Source organism: Phocoena sinus, chromosome 3, assembly GCF_008692025.1.
Source record: "Phocoena sinus isolate mPhoSin1 chromosome 3, mPhoSin1.pri, whole genome shotgun sequence".
Lineage (NCBI taxonomy): Eukaryota > Metazoa > Chordata > Mammalia > Artiodactyla > Phocoenidae > Phocoena > Phocoena sinus.
In genome coordinates this window covers 108,383,199-108,402,985 of record NC_045765.1, presented here as the reverse complement: position 1 = coordinate 108,402,985, position 19,787 = coordinate 108,383,199, and the positions used below count along the sequence as shown (strand labels likewise).

General features: G+C 34.1%; 1 protein-coding gene across 5 annotated transcripts in view; it reads right to left on the bottom strand.

The window, feature by feature from the left end:
* The window catches only part of SSBP2 (single stranded DNA binding protein 2), a 301,417-nt gene that overhangs the window by 190,335 nt on the left and 91,295 nt on the right, over nt 1–19,787 (bottom strand). For all 5 annotated transcript variants that reach the window (XR_004349289.1, XM_032627488.1, XM_032627486.1 and 2 more), the window contains exon 4: nt 14,320–14,404. Coding sequence is in view for 4 of the 5 variants with exons in the window: in XM_032627488.1 (XP_032483379.1) it covers nt 14,320–14,404 (85 nt within the window). In the remaining variant the exon portion in view is untranslated. The remainder of the gene's footprint in view (nt 1–14,319; nt 14,405–19,787) is intronic.

Here is a 19,787-nt window from a genome sequence, read left to right as displayed (position 1 = left end):
TCTCAATACAAAGACCTGTGAACTGAAGAGACAAGTTATCTACCTCCCACACATCCAAAATACATAGTTTTCCAGGATACAATAATCACAACAGCTACTTCCATCCAAAAAGGTGCAGGTGGGGGTAGGGTCTAGGGGGCATGTAAATGTCACAGGTCTATAATAATTCTAATATCCAGCAGGGCACATGTAACCAGTACCTTGATCAGGCCCCAGTCCTACTGAGTGGGAGTATTTCTTTGTGTTCTGGGTTCTGTCCTCTTGGTTCCACCATCTGAATCACGTTTCCTTTTCCATAAAAAAGAAGCCTGTGTTTGTAACTGAAAACTTTTCTCAGCTTTCTTCCTGCCTACAGAGATCCAAAAGTCTCTTCATTTTGTGTTGTTTCATTCCAAGTCCAGGCTGATATAATTGTTTTTAAAATTTTATAGGTTTCTTTTGTATCAATTTATGAATCCACTCATTCAGGCAAAAGCCATGCCCACAGATCTCTTTAAAATAAGTCCTTCTCAGCCTTGGGCAATCTGTGAGGCTGCTGTGGACAAAGTCCTTCGATTCTTAGAAGCGCGTTTGTTTAACACAGAGGAACTAGAAGGCACATCCTTAAGATAGTTGGAGAGCTTTTTGTGTGTTTGAAAGAGTCCATGAGGACCACCTCAAATCTTTCTGAGATCTTAAAAAAGATTTTATAGCTGCACCTTAGTTTCATTTTTGCCTTGAGACCACATTTTCCTAACTTTATTCTGGATTTGATATTTGTTCTGAGGCCCTTTCTTACTTTGAGAATCCTTTGCAGGCTGGAAAAACTGTCCTGGACCCCTTATATTTCCTCCAAATTCTGCATGAAAACAAGAATTCCTTTTTCAGCTCATCTCTCTCCATCCATATCTCATGAGATATACCTAAAAGAAATGTCTGACAACACTTTAGACATTCTGCCTGGAAATCTCCATTGCCAGATCTATCAGTTAAGTGTATTTTCTCGTTTCCATGCTACCCTGAGTGACAGTTTTGCTAAACTTTCTGCCACTAGATAATAAAGGTCTTCTTATTTCCAGCTTCAAATAATATTGTCATCACTTTCTTTCAAGTCCTCACCAGCCATCACCATGAATCCCTTCCAAGTTTCATGAATAGTCTTCTCCACCCACCGGCTGGTCCCATGTACTTTTAGCTTACGTTACAGCAGCATCGCACTTCCAGATAGCGAATTATGTTCTGATTATCTATCGCTGTATAACAAACCAGATTTAGTAGCCAAAAAAATAATAACCCTTTTATTTTGCTCATGCATTCTGTAGTTCAGGACTTTGGACAGTGAATAGCAGAAATGGCTGTCTCTTCTGACTCCATGATATCTGGACCTCAGTTGTGAAGATCCAAACAGCTAAAATTAAACTCTATTAGCTAAATGTCTATCAGAAATAAACACGGTACATTAGCTTGCATAATCTTGCTTATATTTTTTTTAAGCAGGATAAGCTCAATTTGGCCACAAGGCTACCATGAGTTCAATTCCAGGTAAAATGGCAACAAAGGCCTTAAAAATTAAATGTTTTGATTATAATACAAAACAAAATAAAGCTTAACTGCTTTAAAATTTAAATATTTCATACAGATAGGCACTGATGATCAGATCTTTTTAATGACATCATTGACCATGTAAAGTGTTATAAGACACACTGTATTTTCCATTGAAAATTAAAATATTACCTGAGAAATCTAATAGCAACTACTTGAAGTTTTCAATATGATAAAAATTTACTTTTAATATTCTGGACCAGTTTAATTAAACAGCATTTTTTCTTCCACTTAAAATGAAGTAAAGAGATATCAAGAACTCATGAGATAATAAATTATTTTTAATAAATCTGATTGTTTACGTATATATTTAAATTGAAGAGTTATTTTTTTTCATTAGGTCACTAGTCTAATATATAAATTAATCTCTGACTTTCAGAACTTTCCTAAATATGAAGGTCTTGCTTCTGATTCTTACTCTCTTTCTCTCTGGTTCATTATATAGAACTAAACTTTTAAAATTTTATTTTATTAGAAGTAGAAGTTATATTCTTATTCTTTATTTTATAAGCTGATCCTCAGGATGATTCATTAACAAAAAAAACCCTCCTCCTTTTTAAATAAAAATTACAGAAATAAAAACCTTAAACTGAATTACTGTTTATCCTCCTGAATTTGTTTTAACTCTGATTAAATTCATTGACTCTACCCAACAGAAAGACGTTTCTTATGTTCTTATTCTTGACAGCATCACTGTAGTAAAATAAGTATCTACCTACTATTTACTAAAGGAAAAAACAAGCACAATTTTTTCTCTACAAATATTTAATGACAAGATCTATTATTCACTCTTTAGATTTCTAATTAACTTCCATTATTAGTAAAAATAAAGAAGGTTTTACAGAAATCACAGGTGAAGTGAAAAAAAAAACCCCTAAATTTCTTTTTTTAATCTAAATTAATCAATCCTAGTTCCCTAAGCACCTCCCTTTATTGCTAGTGTAGTCTTCTGATATGAGTAAGGAAAGCATTGAGTGCTGTTTGTTCCTGACAGGTACTAACAGCCCATGAGATCTACGCACACAATTACAGAAAACTATATATAATTATCACTTCTTAAAATTCCTAAAATAAGGGGAAAAAAATCCTGGCTCTTTTTTATTTGAAAGAAAATTACTGAGATAATTTTTTTCTGTTTCAATCTTACTATTACTTTAACTCCATGAAAATTTTTTTAAAAAGAAGAAGGGAAAGTATTTTAATCAAATAGTCTAAGTGAGAAGCAAATCAGGTAGAGCACTTACAGGCAATCTCATATTTTATTTTATCTTTTTACAGAGTTGATGTACCATATTATATAAGTTACAGGTGTATGACTTGGCCATAAAAAAGAATGAAATTTTGCCATCTGCGACAGCGTGGATGGACTTGGAGGGTATTATGTTAAGTGAAATAAGTCAGACAGAGAAAGACAAATACTGCATGATATCACATATGTGGAATCTAAAAAATAAGGCAATCTCGTATTTTAAATCCATAAAGTGAACAATTTACTAACACTGGAGTAGTTAGGAAGGTCCTCGCTAATGAGGCAGAATTTGACTTGTATACTGAATGACAGGAGAGCTTGCAAAGGCAGAAGCAAGGGTAAGACGAAGGCCTACCTTTTCCCACTGATGGAAACTGTTAAAGTTGATTACTATTTAATAGAATTTAAATTTGGAAAAGGAGACTGAGAGTTTATTCAGATAGTATCTGTAAAACTGATCTGAGCAAGTAGGTCCCTGAGCAAGGGCACCAATCATTTTTGTTCTAGAAATGAACATCTCTCAGATAAGACAGAGGAACTCCGTAGATGCTCCAACTGGATGCACAACTTTGACATAAGAAAATATAGGAGCCGGCTAAAGGTAACTGAAGGGAGCTAGTAATAAAAGGCAGAAAGCTTCCCTCACAGTAACACCTGATGTTAAACCTCATTAGCGCTGAAGAAACTAAGCCTAAACATTCATTAAGAACACAAAAGCTTAGTTACTCTCAAAGGTAGAATTAGCCTGAAAGTCCCAGCAAGTGGACAGGTGATGGAAAACTAAGCATTAAAAGGTAGTGGAGGGCTTCCCTGGTGGCGCAGTGGTTGAGAGTCCGCCTGTCGATGCAGGGGACACGGGTTCGTGCCCCGGTCTGGGAGGATCCCACATGCCGCGGAGCGGCTGGGCCCGTGGGCCATGGCTGCTGAGCCTGCGCGTGCGGAGCCTGTGCTCCGCAACGGGAGAGGCCACAACAGTGAGAGGCCCGCGTACCTCAAAAAAAAAAAAAAAAAAGGTAGTGGAAGAGCCAGGAGGAGAACCTTTGAGTGTCAGCTAGGAAAGTGCCCTCCTTATTTATTTTGCCCTCTCAGAGAGACCACCTGGAAAGTGAGTGGCTTCCAAGGATACCAAGAGTTCTAAAGAACTGGGCAGTGGTGCCAGCTCAATCCTTTCTTGGTTTGAACTTGAAGAAGCGTGAGCTCTCATCCAGTCAAGAGAGGAGAATAATTCCCAAATAAGAAACTTAAAACACCCCTACCCACTTCACTCTCCCAACAACCCCTCGGAAAAAAAAAAAATAAAATAAAATAATAAAATAAATAAATAAATAATCAGGAATGTGGACATGGAGGTAAAACCAGGGAAGTTCCATTTATATTTCAAACAAAAACTTGTGGAGATTCCTAAGTCTCTGCAAACTCCCAGTGTTTGTTTAGTTACTTCCTGTATGTCTCTGTAGCGAATGAAATGAAAACTCTAGACATAAAGAAAGGACTAGGCACTGTGGGAGAAAAAAAAACTGACAAAGGAAAATGGGAAGAAAAAGTCAAAGGTAGTCATGGTTTGGAAAAGATAGAAGGGTATGCAGGTAGGTGGCCTGTGACGGAACAGGTCTCTAGATTTAACTTACAGAAAGCTCCCAATGTTCTTTCACAAGGATACTCCAGGTTAGAGCAAAAAGGAAGTTAGTCTGGTTATGTGGTTACGTGTTGATGAAAATGCATATAGAAATTATGCTCATAATTTCTAATACACATTAAATTAAGATATACTATTGTAAGCAATACAAAAGTCACTTTGTGATAGCTAAAAACATTCCATTTCCTTTCTGTATTTGGGCTTTTGTCCATACCATAATAAAAAATTATAACTTCAGCTCTGAAATATTTTTCTCCATTTTCTCTTTTCATATCTCTCTAAAGGCTAACAAAGAAAGGATGATGATCAGGAAGAGGGATAAGATAAGGTGATAAACAGGATAAGGTAATTATCAAAGGAAAGCAAGAAGAAATATTGACTGGATCACATATAATGTTCCCATGGAAGTGGGGGCACGTAGTTTAGAAACAGCATGCCTGAAGAATGTACATTCTTTCATCAAATATTGAGTACCAATTAAGTACAAGGCATTAGACTACCAAGTTGAACATGATGGATTTTTATAGTCTTCACGTATGCTCACCTCCTTTAGGTATGTGAATTTTTACACTGCTCTTTATTTAACAGGCAAGTCAATACATGCTTGCTAAAACAAAGTTTCAACAAAGAAGGAAGGCGAATATATTGAGATTTCCCTACCTATTAATCTGTTTCAAAAACTTCCAGAAGAAGCCATGGATCATTTAAGTCCACTTAGCTTTCCTCCAAATTTGAATCTACTCTCCCCCCAATCCAATTCATGACTGCTTTCTAAAATGAAATTGTGGCCTATAAAAATCATTCAGGCATTGACATAGCTGGAGTCTCAAAGTCTTGCTTCAAAAACCATAAATAGCTTTTGAATATCTTAGGAACTCAAGATAGTACCTTATCACCAAACACATTTTATTAGTTGCCCTAGGATACAGAGTTCACATTGGACACATCCAGATATAGTAAACAGGTTCGGTAAATTTACTGGGATATGGAACACACCACTCATGCCATCTAAGCCAGACTAGCTAGTGTGGTAAGTATTTACCTCTCATTGTATCATATTTTTCCCCATCTTAATGCTAGTCCCTTCCTTTCTATCACTCCTAAATGTATTTCTTTCCAAATTTCTATCCCCAGGCCTCTGTTCTTATTTTGCCCCTATTCCCTCATTAATTTAACTCACTTTTATAGCTGAACTGTCTTTCTTCCTTCCAAATTCCAGATTTCTGCTAAAAGTATCACAAGTCTCAGTTCATTAGTCATGTTAACTACAAATTATTTAAAAAATTTCTCTCTTCCTCAGTGCTTACAACTAGACAATCTCATCTTTTTAATTCTTCATTTTCATTCTTAATTTTCCATTTCATTTGCCACCATGCTAATTCAAGGGCTTCTCAGCTCACATAAGACTATTAGGATAGCCTCCTCACAGTCTCTTATCTTTAGCCGTTTTCCCTTCTTCAGCTCCTCTTACACAATGCCCTCAGATTAACTGTCCTAAAACAGAATTTACTATTTTTTGAATATGCTTGAAAAAATGACTCTCGAGTGCAGACAGAACAAAGCTTTCATCCATTATAGTTGGAAAAGTACTCCATGAAAATTTTTGGAAAGCCTGAGTTTTCCAGGTTAAACCTCACTCAGTTTTTAAACAATGGCATGTCATATCCTTTGTGTCTCTGAGTACCGAGTTCCTTATCTAGTAGAATAACTAGGTCAGCCCAAATAAGCAGTTTTCAAACTTTTTTAAAGTTTTTGGATTGTTTTGGATTCTGACACTGTGAATATATAAAAGAGATTTTAAAAAAAAGAAGAAGGTTGCTTATTCAAGCGTTTTACCAAGAGCCCTTGGGAGAGAGTTCTTGAACCCTGCAGGGGTAGAAGGGAGACAGATGCAGAAATAGCTGTTGTAATGCTGTTGGAACATGATGAAGATGTGAACTAAGGTACCTGCACTGTGATCAGAGAGGAGAAGACATGTGTAAGAAATGCTTAGGCAATGGAATTGACTGGTTTTGATGACCACTTGGCAATAACAAGGGAGCTTAAAAGAGGATTCATTTATGGTATAGGTAACTAGTTCAATCAAGTTTCCATTTAGTAAGAAAGAGAAAATAGAAGGAACTGGGAAAAAGTAAAAACTGAGCTGCTCTGGTTAAAAACAGAAAGAGGCCAAGGGCCTTCTGGTAGGATTCTCTCCCTCTCACTCCTAGGCACCATATGGGCCTTCCACTGCACCTCAAGATTCCAGGGAACTCAGCATGAAACCACTGAAAAGGATGATTTCACAGTTTCCTTACAGCTTTAAAATGCTACCATCTGTTAGCTAAGCATTGATCCCGTGTTTGATTTTTCTACTCTGGACAAACAGCTCTTCTTACCATTCCTTAAACATAGTCTACATTGTTCCAACATCAGCCAGTTTTGAAACATCTCCAAAATAAATTCATGAATTTCATATCTCTAATAGAAAGTTAGAAACGCATGTTATTTTTGAAAGTATGTCTCTGTTGTTTATGTTATGATCCTATTGACAACATAATCACAGGCAGTGCAACATCTGTATCAAAAATAGTAAATTAAGGCCTTTCCATCTTTATCTTTCCACATTCACCAGAAATTAGACTTTAATAAAAATGAATACATCAGTGGGAGGAAAGGGGCTTAAGATGAAGTTCCATGAAAATACATACTTTGAAATATAAATAAGGTCAGACCTGTTTTGTTTCTTTATCTCTTTTCCATATTAGCTTCTTCATTTATTTCTTTATGAATTTCATAATGTCTATATAATGCAGTAAATTATTGTAAGAGATATTTAAGTAAAGGAGAATTCTTTCACGATGCTTTATAGTTTCCTTGATTGTCTCCCTTTATTCATGTTTCGCGTCGAATGACTGAAATAACATATTCCCTACCAAGAAATCTCAGAATCAAAAGAAATGGGGAAAATAGCTAATAGTTATTAGCAGTACTTAGATGCCACCCAGAAGCCATCCTAGGCTGACGGACAAGTTGATAAGACACACGTCTCACAGGTAAAGTGGCGAATGTACTTCTTCAAATCAACACAGCTTGCACAAAAACAAAACAAAATAAACAACTTACCTTACACTATAAGGAATATAAGGTGGTTTACACTGTTTATATACGGCAAAAGAAATTAAATTGGATCCTACAGGAAATGAAAACAAGGGTAGAAATAATATGGCAGATAAGAAGAAGGCAAAAAATGAATCTCATTACAGTGGTCCCTAGGTATCCACAGGGGAGTGGTTCCAGGATCCCCGCAGATAGCAAAATCCGCAGATGCTCAAGTCCCTCACATAAAATACCATAGTGCAGTTAGCTCTCTATAACCGCAGATGTGGACCCTGCAGATACGGAGAGCCGACTGTATGTCCCTACCTGTTGAGCTGAACAACAGCCTATACAGTACTTACTGACAAATGTTAATATATACCTAGGATAGTTTTTATCATCTTAATGAATTTTAAATATAACTTTATTTGTTCCTAGCCTATTAAGAACTCTAGTTTACATAGACTGTTTAGAAAAATTATGGCCCAATGTGAAACTATTCATTCATTTGAGCATTTACTAATTATGTCTCTATATGCCAAAAATTAAATATATATCAAAAGTTATGTGTACTTACTCTCCATATTCTTACCTATTTCGTTCCATATTCTTATATATCTATAAATTTTGACTGGTCTAGCAATATAATGCTATCTCTACATGTACTTTACTATTTGATATCTCAGACTTCTTGAGGAAAGATCTCTTTTGCTAGATAAGCCCATAAGCATAGGGACTATATCTGTTTTGTTCACCACTACATTCCCTAGAGCCATGCCTCCCAAGATAGAAAGCCTCTGCTACCTGCTTTGATCCACTTATGTCTTTACAAGTTGCTGTTTTATCTAAATTTGTTTTAAAATACAAAGTGAATAAAAGTAGTATTAAATTACCTTCCTGCAACTACATATTCAGTTATACTAAAATAAGAAATGATAAACACTTATTAGGTAATATTTTATTTAATCATTCATTTATGTAAACACCAAACGTAGTTTGAACATCTCATGTCAGGTACCCTGCCAGGTAAAGAGCATGAAAAAGATAAATAAGACAAAGTCTATTCCTTGAAGAAGCTCACAAATTATTAGAGAAAACATTCTATTACAAAAATCTAATATATAGGGATATTCAGGATATACACAGAGGATGTTACAGGATAATGGCAAAGAACGCACCTAACTCTGCAGTAGTTTCTACACAAGTATTGATATTTTCCTAAATAATATGTAATTATCTGTAAAAAAAAATCTTCACAACATATAAAAACATTCTTCTCAAATTATTTTATTTACATAATATATGTCTGTTTATATCATTTTTTAAAAAGCATACCATCACTATAAACCTGTAACATAATCCTTCCCAAATGTTACAAACACTGTCTTAGGCAAGAATACAAAAACCAGCCACATGTTATCAACAATTATGACTCAAGCCTATCACTCTACCTGAACATCTGAATGATGTGAAACATTTCCAGCTTCCCAACTAACAGACTACTTCATTCTGTTAACATTTGTTTAACATCTATTACTTGACAGACTCTGGGGAAGAACAGGTCTGATCTTTCCTGCTCTCAAGAGCTCATTGTAATAATGTTATTCCATTACCGTCACACTGCTAAACCAATAATATCTTTTGACTCTATCTTTGCTTTAGGACAATTAAGGAATCTTCTCTTCATACCAGAGAACTAAAATTATAATCACTGTATAAGTTTTTCATTAAAAGTTTAGTGGTATATGTTGCTATTTTTGCTAAATATTTTGGAAATAAATGAAATCAGAAATAAATTATTAAATAAAACAACTCATGTTAAGCTGTAACAGGAAAAAAAACCCAGTAAACATTAACTAGCTCCACATAAAAGCATTGCCTGTGATTTCAGAGTAAAATAAAAACAACAGTAATAGGGAGAAAAGGAAAGCTAGTCCAATAAACTTTACAAGCTAGCAGGTATTATTTCTAATCACTTGAAATGACGGTTTACTTTTTAATGATAATATTGTAATATATAATAATAATTTTATAATTTAGATGAACCTGGTTTTCATTCAGGATAAAAATAACAGGGCCAAGCTAGGTATCTCCCAGCCATATGGCAAAATAATCATCTTATAGTAAAATCTCTCTCCTCTTATAAAATAAATTCTTAATTACTAAATTTTCCTCCATCATTCCTGATCTTATTCTCTCCTCTCCTCTAGAAAATCAACAGGTAGACATACTTCATAGAGTCTGTCATAGCAGAGAAGAAACAAACACAGATTTGTTTGGAGACCATCCCTAGATTTTCTGCCACCAGTTCTTAAGGATGAACCATAACAATGTCTGGAAACACATTAGAACTGACTGTGCATATTCTTTTTCTAAAGTTAATTATTGTAACTGTTTTAAAATCTTGTTATTTTAAAATAAAAAAAATACAGAAAGCCATACAAAATAAATTTGTGGCATTATGAAATTTTATAAAGCAAACATATCGTTATTGTAAAGTAACCACCACTGTGGTCAGGAAAAAGAGAACTTTGCCAGCCATCTCAGAAGCCACGCCATGAGCCCCATCCCAATCATAACCTCTTCCTGTCTCTCAGAAGGAACTATTATCCTGACATGTACAGTAATCATTTTCTTGTGATTTTTTATAGCTTTGTCATCCAAAAGTGCATCCCTACATACTATTAATTGCTGATTTCTAAAGGTATAATTATTTTACATTTGGTACTCCATATGGATGCTAAATAGTTAATATATTTTAAAATGTAAATGCAAAGGTCAAAATCATCTTAAATGTTTCCCCTCTTTTTCTTTTTCTCACAATAAATATGAACAGGGTGATTTTTTGAGGAAAAAGATATTAATTAACACTTAACAATTAACAATTATTTGGCAAATAAAATAATATGGTGACAAAAATCCATATTCTAAAAAGGCAATGATTAGAAAACAAACCAAAAAAAATTAAAAACCAAAAGCCAAAAATGTTTCTGGGATAATTATTACCAAAAAAGTTATTAGAAATTATAGAATGGCTCAAAATTACATCTATTCAGTTTATATATCTCTCTTTTAGTATGTGCATTTACCAAAAAGGTCTTTCCTGAGCAGTGCTAAATATGCTTATGAATATAACATGGTTACATGAAAACATATGACCACCTAAAATTTAAATTTTATTTTACTAAAATTTTTATTTTCTAATTTTATTTTATTTTTTTATTTTATTTATTATTTTTTTTGCGGTACGCAGGCCTCTAACTGTTGTGGACTATCCTGTTGCGGAGCACAGGCTCCGGACGCGCAGGCTCAGTGGCCATGGCTCACGGGCCCAGCCGCTCCGCGGCATGTGGGATCCTCCCGGACCGGGGCATGAACCTGTGTCCCCTGCGTCGGCAGGCGGACTCTCAACCACTGCGCCACCAGGGAAGCCCTATTTTCTAATTTTAGAAGAAAGATTAGAACTCACTGTAAGGTGAAATTTAATCTGCTTTAAAGTAACTTTCCTGTATATAAAGTTAACTACAGATATTTGGAAAATACAGAACTATATAGATAAAAATAAAAATCATGCATAATCCCAGTATCAAAAGATAATCACTTTTAACACTTTAGCCTATTTTTTAATTAAAAGGATTATTCTTAATTTACCTCATTATGCCTCCACTATCTCTTTTTTAAAAAAATGGTTCTGAAGAACCTAGGGGCAGGACAGGAATAAAGACACAGACGTAGAGAATAGACTTGAGGACATGAGGAGGGGGAAGGGTAAACTGGGACGAAGTGAGAGAGTGGCATGGAATATATACACTACCAAATGTAAAATAGATAGCTAGTGGGAAGCAGTCGCATAGCACAGGGAGATCAGCTCGGTGCTTTGTGACCACCTAGAGGGGGGATAGGGAGGGTGGGAGGGAGATGTAAGAGGGAGGAGATATGGGGATATATGTGTATGTATAGCTGATTCACTTTGTTATAAAGCAGAAACTAACAAACCATTGTAAAGCAATTATACTTCAATAAAGATATTTAAATATATATATATATAAAATGTATAACTGAATCACTTTGCTCTATAGCAGAAATTAATACATTGTACATCAACTATACTTCAATAAAATAAGTTTTAAAAAATAAAAGAAAAAAAGTAGTTTATCTTTCATTATCCATTCAATCTCATAGATAAGTGAAGACTAGAAAATAATGAGACTACTTTTTAAACATATCAGAATTTATACATGCAAGTATTTTTTTACTCTGAAGATGCAGCTAGTAAAGAAAATATTTTTCAGAATGGTTCCTTGAGAACTACCTTGAAATTCGGTAGGTATACATACTAATCACTATCTTAGAAATGGTCCCCAGTGGACTCTAATACAGCAATATTACGTGACAAAATTTTACCAAACTCTTATTGTTTGTTCCTGTTTTCTTCCCTGAGTCTTTCAAACTTCCATATTTACACATTAAACATGAATTATGTTGATCATCTTCAGAAATTGTCTACTATTAAGAATTCAGGAAATCCTACCCATGAAAATTACCATAAAAGTTTGCTACAGAAAACAAATGCATTTCTAAAAATCCAATTGCAATATAAGATTCTGTAAGTCAAACTCTATCTTTTCAGCAACCTCCATTTGAAAAAATTTAGAGATGTATTACCATTAAAAATAAATTGACTTAAAGGTATAATAAAAATGCCACCTAAGAAATCAAATTTCTTAAAACTAATGTTTAAGATAAAATTATGAAATATCTGATAAAACATGTACTAATTCATAACAAATTGTAAAATCCCAATACTGACTTTTTTCTAAACTACATTTTCTTAGGACCAAATTACATGGTAAGGGGTTATTCTTCCTATAAAATCTAATTTCACTCCTACCTCTGGTCAATGCTCATTTTCAAAAACCTTGAAATATTTAAGTGGGTTTCTAAAGTGAGTACTCTCTGAAATACTGAAAGCACCTTATGGATGCAAAATGATTACGATTACGATGATGATGATGGCTATGACAACAACAATGATGATTTATATATGCTTCTAAGAAGGAGATACTAAATTAGTTCCGTGTTCCCTATAAGATCTCCATGGTGAACAGAAGGCTGCATCTTTCTATACAATGGAATTTTGAAAAAGTACTTATGTAATTAATTTCTTAAGATGTAGATCCACAAACATTATACGTCCTTTACAGCAGAACACTGATACTATCTAATGTCATCTAGTTGTCAAAATCAGTGGTTATTTTAAAAACTTTTCCCATTACTGGCAGGCCAAACCTAGGCACGTCTTTCTTGATGTAAGAGACGGATGAGATGAGTATCTCACTCCAGCCAGAATCCTTACACTCTTCGTGGTTGGATCTCTGCTTTACTTTACAGCCATTACCCAAAGGTGAAAAAGGAGAAGGAGATTGTTCAAATAAATGCCATGTCCTGGGCCCTGCCTTATCTGCCTTTTCTGTACTTCTTCTTTATATGCAGCAGCATCTCTTTCACTCACCTTGTCCCCAAGAGCTAGTGTTTAGCACAAAGCAAGCTTTATAAGTACAATCAATATCAGATGAAGTAATCACAAGCCGTCTCACTTTAATCAGTTTGGTATACGTTTAAAGTATTACACAGTTTAGTATACGTTTAAAGTATTACACAGTATTACAAGATGCCCAAGATTTTCACTTCTCTTAAGTCTGCATACTCTTCCTTGTGCTGTGTTTGGGGTTATAATTCTTCTGGCTAGTTCCACTCTTCAGACTAAGGCTGAGGTATTTCCTTTGGAAGAACAAGTTCTTTTTCCCTTTTGAGCCCCGGTTCTGGTTTTAAAGACTGTTTACACAGAATGATGCCTCCCTTCTACCAACTAAACATGTATCCTTCTGGTAAAGTTTAAGGTACTTAAAATCGATATTTCCTCAGGCTCCAGGCCCAATTCCACTTCCTCCACACTAAGGAAACTGGTTTTCCTCCATCCCAAACTCAATCTGCATGTCTTTTATGGTCAGTTCTGCACAGTGTTTTCCCAGCCCCTTCAAAACACAATCTCCTCATTCTTAAATGTTATTTTTCCCTAAAGAAAACCTACTCCCCCGCCACTTTTCGTTTTTTTTTTTTTACAATTCTATTTCCTGATGCCATCAACTCTCTAAAATCACATTTACAGTTCTTCTAAAAAAACACTCAATATACATCACCTAGCCAAGGATAGGCCACTGCTCTTCCTTAAGAATTAAAAAAAAAAAAAATTCACATTTTCATTTTTGCCCAGACTCTTTTGCTCTCTTATCTTGTATTTCCTTTAATTTACAATAAATTTATTAATGGAACTGAATTCAGTGAAGGGGATATTTAGCCTTATGATGTGTAACTAAAAGTTGCAAAAGAAAATAATGTAATATTTCTATATATTTTTAAAATGCTATATGCAGAAGAGGAATTTTTCACTTATAGAATTCTTATAATGAATTTTGTGGAATAATTACTACTTAATTTTTATAAATCTGCAACTTCACAAATCAGGCACACTTAAAGATAAGAAACACCTTTAACATCCTGGAGTTAGGACTACTCTCTTATCCTAAGTTTCTTCAACAAGACTCACAAACCCATTTGTATTTCACTTTTAAAGTGATGAGCCTACTTCCCAAGACAAAAAGAATAATTTCTTAAGTACCAAAGGAAAAAAATGGATGGTCCAATGCATTTTTCAAGAACAGTGGTTAAGAAGAAAACTGACAATATAACTTAGTAAAATTATATAGTAACTTACGTAATCATGGAAGGCTTTTGCTTCACTTGAATGTTCACATGTTTCCCGTCTTTCTGGAGCTGCACAGTAGAGATCCCAAAATACACTAAAAAAGTAATTATGGTAACATTAAGAAAATCATATAATGTCAAATGAGAGATCACAATTCCAAAAATTAGAAGACAAATGTTCTTTACACAAAATGTGTTTTCTTCTTCAGGACAAGTATTTATTTGAAAGATTTAAATACAGACAAGGCTTGTCAGGTAATAATAGGGTATAACCCAGCCATTGTTCAGAAATGCTAAGATTTTTCCAAAATGAAAATTTAATTTAAAAAAATTTAGACTGTCATTCTTAACTGTCTATTTATATGACTTAAACACATGATTGAAATAATTATAATACTTTTCACAACTTCCCCATGAAGAATGAAAAGGTTTTAAAAATACCAATTTAAGCATTAAGGAATTAAAGTAACTTTATTTATAAAAGTGGAATTAATTTTTTCAAGATAATTTTGTTGTCCAATCCCCAGACCGATACCCTACCCTGACCGTTAAGTCACACCTGTCAAATAAATATATTTTCTTAAAATATCCTCTGGTTTTCCCTTGTAATTACAAAGACAGGTTAGTAATTTTGAAAATTAAAAAATTCACACTAACTTTCTTTTTTTCTTCCTACTCAAGAACAATGGGAAAAAGCAAGACGGAACTGGTTGAGAAAAAATAATTAGACTGCTTACAAAACATATGGCCCCAGTCATCCTCCCATTTATAAAATTAACAACAAACGTGAGCAAGGGATTAAAAATCAGCAAAGCAAATGGCTGAAAGTACTGGCAATAAACAAAGGTAATTTTACTGATCAACAAGTATTTTTTATTATACATTTCCCACTCTATAGAATTGGAAAGTAGGCTAAGTTGAGTGGTTAACAGCACAAGTTTTGGAATAGGACATATTTGAGACAAAAGCTGGCCCTGCCGTTTACTAGCCCTTTTTTTTTAATCTTTATTGGAGTATAATTGCTTCACAATGTTGTGTTAGTTTCTGCTGTACAACAAAGTGAATCAGCTATATGTACACATATATCCCCATAATCCCCTCCCTCCTGAGACTCCCTCCCACTACTAGCTCAATTAGTTTAAACAGAGAGGAATTTCCTCCTCTATACAATGGGGTTGCTGAGAAAATTAAATTATACAAAATAAACACAGGGTCTTATAGTAAGCATATTATTAATAATATCATCAACACTATAATTAGCTTGCACAAAAGCTTAAAATGCATACATATTGTTAAGGCAGGTCATTGGGCTGAGGGCACAGTTAACAATGGTACAATAAAATTTGGTAAATCAAACTGGTCTCTTTGTTTTGACCCTTGAAGTCTCGTTTAACCTGGGTCTCTCTCCTCAGTTAGGATAAAACATTCTGTATGCCTTATAACACAATTAATTCAGTAAAATAAGATTACCCTTAGAGGTGAAAAATATGAAAGATTAAGTACTGGCGTTTATTTCCTTTTAAATTTCTACAATAAGCAAGAAATACAAAGCAAACAATAAAGACCAAATTAATTTAAATAAACTTCAATTCCTTTAGGAGAGTGAAAGCAGTTAGAAGTTGTACCTGACCTCCCTCTATCCCTTTTGGGATAAAAAGTATAAGAATTATACATAGACAAGGATACAGCTTAAAGTTTTCCACCTGGATCAGGTGTGTTATGAATTACAGTATATTACAATTATTCTCATTTTCATGTTCTTAAGGAACTTAAAAGCTCTTAAAACCAAAATTTTATAATGGTTGTCTTTAAACTGTATTTAGTTTAATCACAGAATATTATATGCAATATTATGACAATGTTTCTCTTTATGGATTTAATAGAAGGTCAAAAATTTGCAAGAGCCAGATTAAGGATAATAAACCAAATTACTAAAGCAGATAACTTTATATATCGTATTTCTAACAATCCTACGTTACCTATACATTTTTTTCCTTGAATAAAGGTAAAGAAATATATCCTTTTAAACTCATTTATCCAAGGGAGAAATACACGGTTCTACAATAATAGAGACATCAATACTCTACTCTCAATAATGGACAGAACAAGCAGACAGAACACAAGCAAGGAAATAAAGGGCTTAAATGGCACAATAAACCAACTACATCTAATAGACATATACCGAACACTCTAACCAACAAAAAGCATACATGTTCTTCTAAAGTTCACATGGGACATTTTCCAGGATAGATCACATGTTAGGGCACAAATTAAGTCTCAACAGACTTAAAAAGATAGATATCATACAAAGTATGTTCTCTGACCACAATGGGATAAAGTTAGAAATCAATAACAGAAGGAAAACAGAAAAATTCACAAATTTGTGGAAATTAAACAACACACCCCCAATGGGTCAAAGAAGAAATCAGAAGGAAAGAAGCTAGCAGAAGGAGATAATAAAGATTGAACCAGAGATAAATGAAATAAAGAATTAAAAAAAAGAAAATTATTAAACCAAAAGTTGGTTCTTTGAAAAGATCAACGAACTTGACAAACCATTAGCTAATAGACTAAGAAAAAAGAAAGAAGACTCTAATTATTATAAGAAAAAAGAAAGAAGACTCTAATTTTTAAAGATTCCACAAAAAACTGTTAGAACTAATAAATGAATTCAGTAAAGTTGCAGGATAAAAAAATCAATATACAAAAGTCTGTTGTAATTTGTGATGTTTGTTTTTGTGAATCTACACTAAAAATGAACTATTATAGAAATTAAGAAACAATCCCATTTACAAATACATCCAAAAGAAAAAAATACCTAGGAATATATTTAGCCATGGAGGTGAAAGAGCGATACATTGAAAACTATAAGACATTGATGAAAGAAATTGAAGAAGAAATTTAAAAAAACAGAAAGATTTTCCATGCCACGGATTGGAAGAATTAATATTGTTAAAATGTCCACACTACCCAAAGCAATCTACAGATTCAATTCAATCCCTATCAAAATTCCAATGGCATTTTTCACAGGAAAATAACCTTAAAATTTGTATGGAACCACAAAAGACCCTGAATAGCTGAAGCAATCTTGAGAAAGAATAATAAAGCTGGAGACTTCCCAATTCCAAACTATACTATAAAGTTATAGTAATCAACAAATACAGACTTCCTCTCTCTACAACTTGACATGCTGGAGGCCCAGGAGCTTTTCAATTTCTCTAATCCAAAGCCTGAAACCAAAACACTATCCTTGAAATTGTGGTAGATTGATATTCATGAATAATGCTTTAGATTTACAGTCTCTTTATTCCTAAGCAGAAACAAGCGAAAAATCTCTATTTTAGAAATGAAGAAGATAGAGACTAAATACAGAGAAGCAAAACTTGCACAGTACTGAAATCTTTGTTCTTGTATCATTTTTTATTATTAAGATTTCCCCACCTAAGTTAAAAGAAAACACAGGATTCCCAGGTTGAGGATCTCATCCAAATACTTTTTTCCTTCTATCCTGAGGATGTGAGTCAAAGTGACTAGCTAGCTTTCAATTTCTCTAGGGAACATAGAAAGCAAAATGGTTGTCAGAGAAGTCTACGAGGGTGGGTAAACATGTCAGATGTGTCCCAGAAGATGGGATGCTAACGTAATTATATAACCTTCATGCCACTGGCAAGATCTAGAATTCTATGAAAATAAAAATTAAAAGAAGAAGCAAAAAAAACCCTGGGGAAGACATTTTTTCCTGAGGAGCAAGTCATGTTATTATAAGTTCAAGTCTTAAGATAACTAAGGAAGTTATTTCTTGTTGACTGTCCAAAAAATACATTATCAATTAACGTTAGCTACTCTTAACCTATATTGAAGAAAACTATCCATTTGTAACGCTCCGGAGGGTGGTGAAATGTACATGTACCTGCTCATCACCTTAGAACTTCCACAGACCTGTACTTGTATCATTCCTTAGCACTGTTTAATACTTTCTAAAATGTAAGCATTAAATTTTGCCCCACTATCATAAAATTCTCACATAATCCTGGATTAGTAACAAATTCATATTTTAAAGTAACATCAAAAGAGCTTACATTTAATAAGTATGTGCTAAATTCAAGCATCATATACTAAACATTTTCCATCATTTAATCCTCCTAGTATTTTCCCATTTTATAGATAAGGGAACTGAGACTTCAAAAGGTTAAATAATTTACCTAAGTGGCACACAAGTGGCCACACAAGTGCCACACAAATGGCAGAGCTGGGCTGAAACTTTTTATCTTACATTGTTTTGCCTCTAATGTGAGTGTGGTATTAAAAATTCTTATTTCAAAGATGCCTTATATTCTGATTATGGGCAGGTTTATACAGCTCTGGCACTGTGAACACCATCAGCTGTTACAAGAGTGTCGTAGATAGATACCTGTCCTGGATGAGACAGCAAACACTTTGTTATCCTACCTTCTACCCCTGTACTCCAACTCATTTCCTGAGTAACCTATGGCAACCACCTCCTCACCCTACACAAGCTGCCAGTGATCCATGGATGCCTCAAGACAGACTGGACTCAGAAAAGACAACTTTTCTGAGTCATTTGTATCTATTGTCTGGAATTAGCCACTCATGATGCTCAAAAGGGGGCTGTAATTAGTGTCTTATTAATAGTGGGCCACTAAATTCTGCTCCCTTTAAGAAATAATATCTGTTACTGAGATGAGTACCGGTTACAATTCAGAAAACTTTAATCCTGAGTTTGATCTTGAGCAAATACTTTTGTTCCTTAGTTTTTTTATGTAAAGAGAAAATATCTGTTATGTATTTTACAGACTTTTGTGCAGATACAAAGATGATTTACACTAAAGTACTTTTAAAATAAGTACGAAGGTATTAAAAGTATTCTAGAAAAGTCTCATAGAGTTATTATGGCCAGAAAGAAAGTTTTCTTATTAAGTAAAATTTGCCTCAATTTCCTTTCTAATCCTTTGCATTTAATGGAAGAGTCCATCAGTTTTTTTTTTTACAATGTCTTCTCCCCACCAAATCTTCCTCTGTATTCCACATTCCTTTCCTAGTCTCCCAGACACATTTCGCTTCTCCCCTACAGCCTGACCACCTGTGTTCTTTGCTTGCTCTCTTGCTAATACTATTTATTCCCTTATCACTGTGATTATACTCTTCTTCTATCCTAGTTGTTGCCTACATTGTCTTATACTGATGTTTAGTTTAACTTAATTCAAGTAAATAATTAGCTACGCCAGGCCTATTACAGGCAAGAACTAATGGGTAAGGAGTAGTCTACCAATTACAAATACTACACCATTCTAGTAAGCCTGCTGACTAATTCCAATGCTATTATTTTCACATAAGTATTTGGTTATTCTTAGCGATACCTGATGGCCTCGTTAGATTCTAAAATCATGACAGGGCTGGCGTGCTGCAAGATTTGACTTTCCACTGCCAAGTGACAGAAACTGGATTCTCGTGAGAATC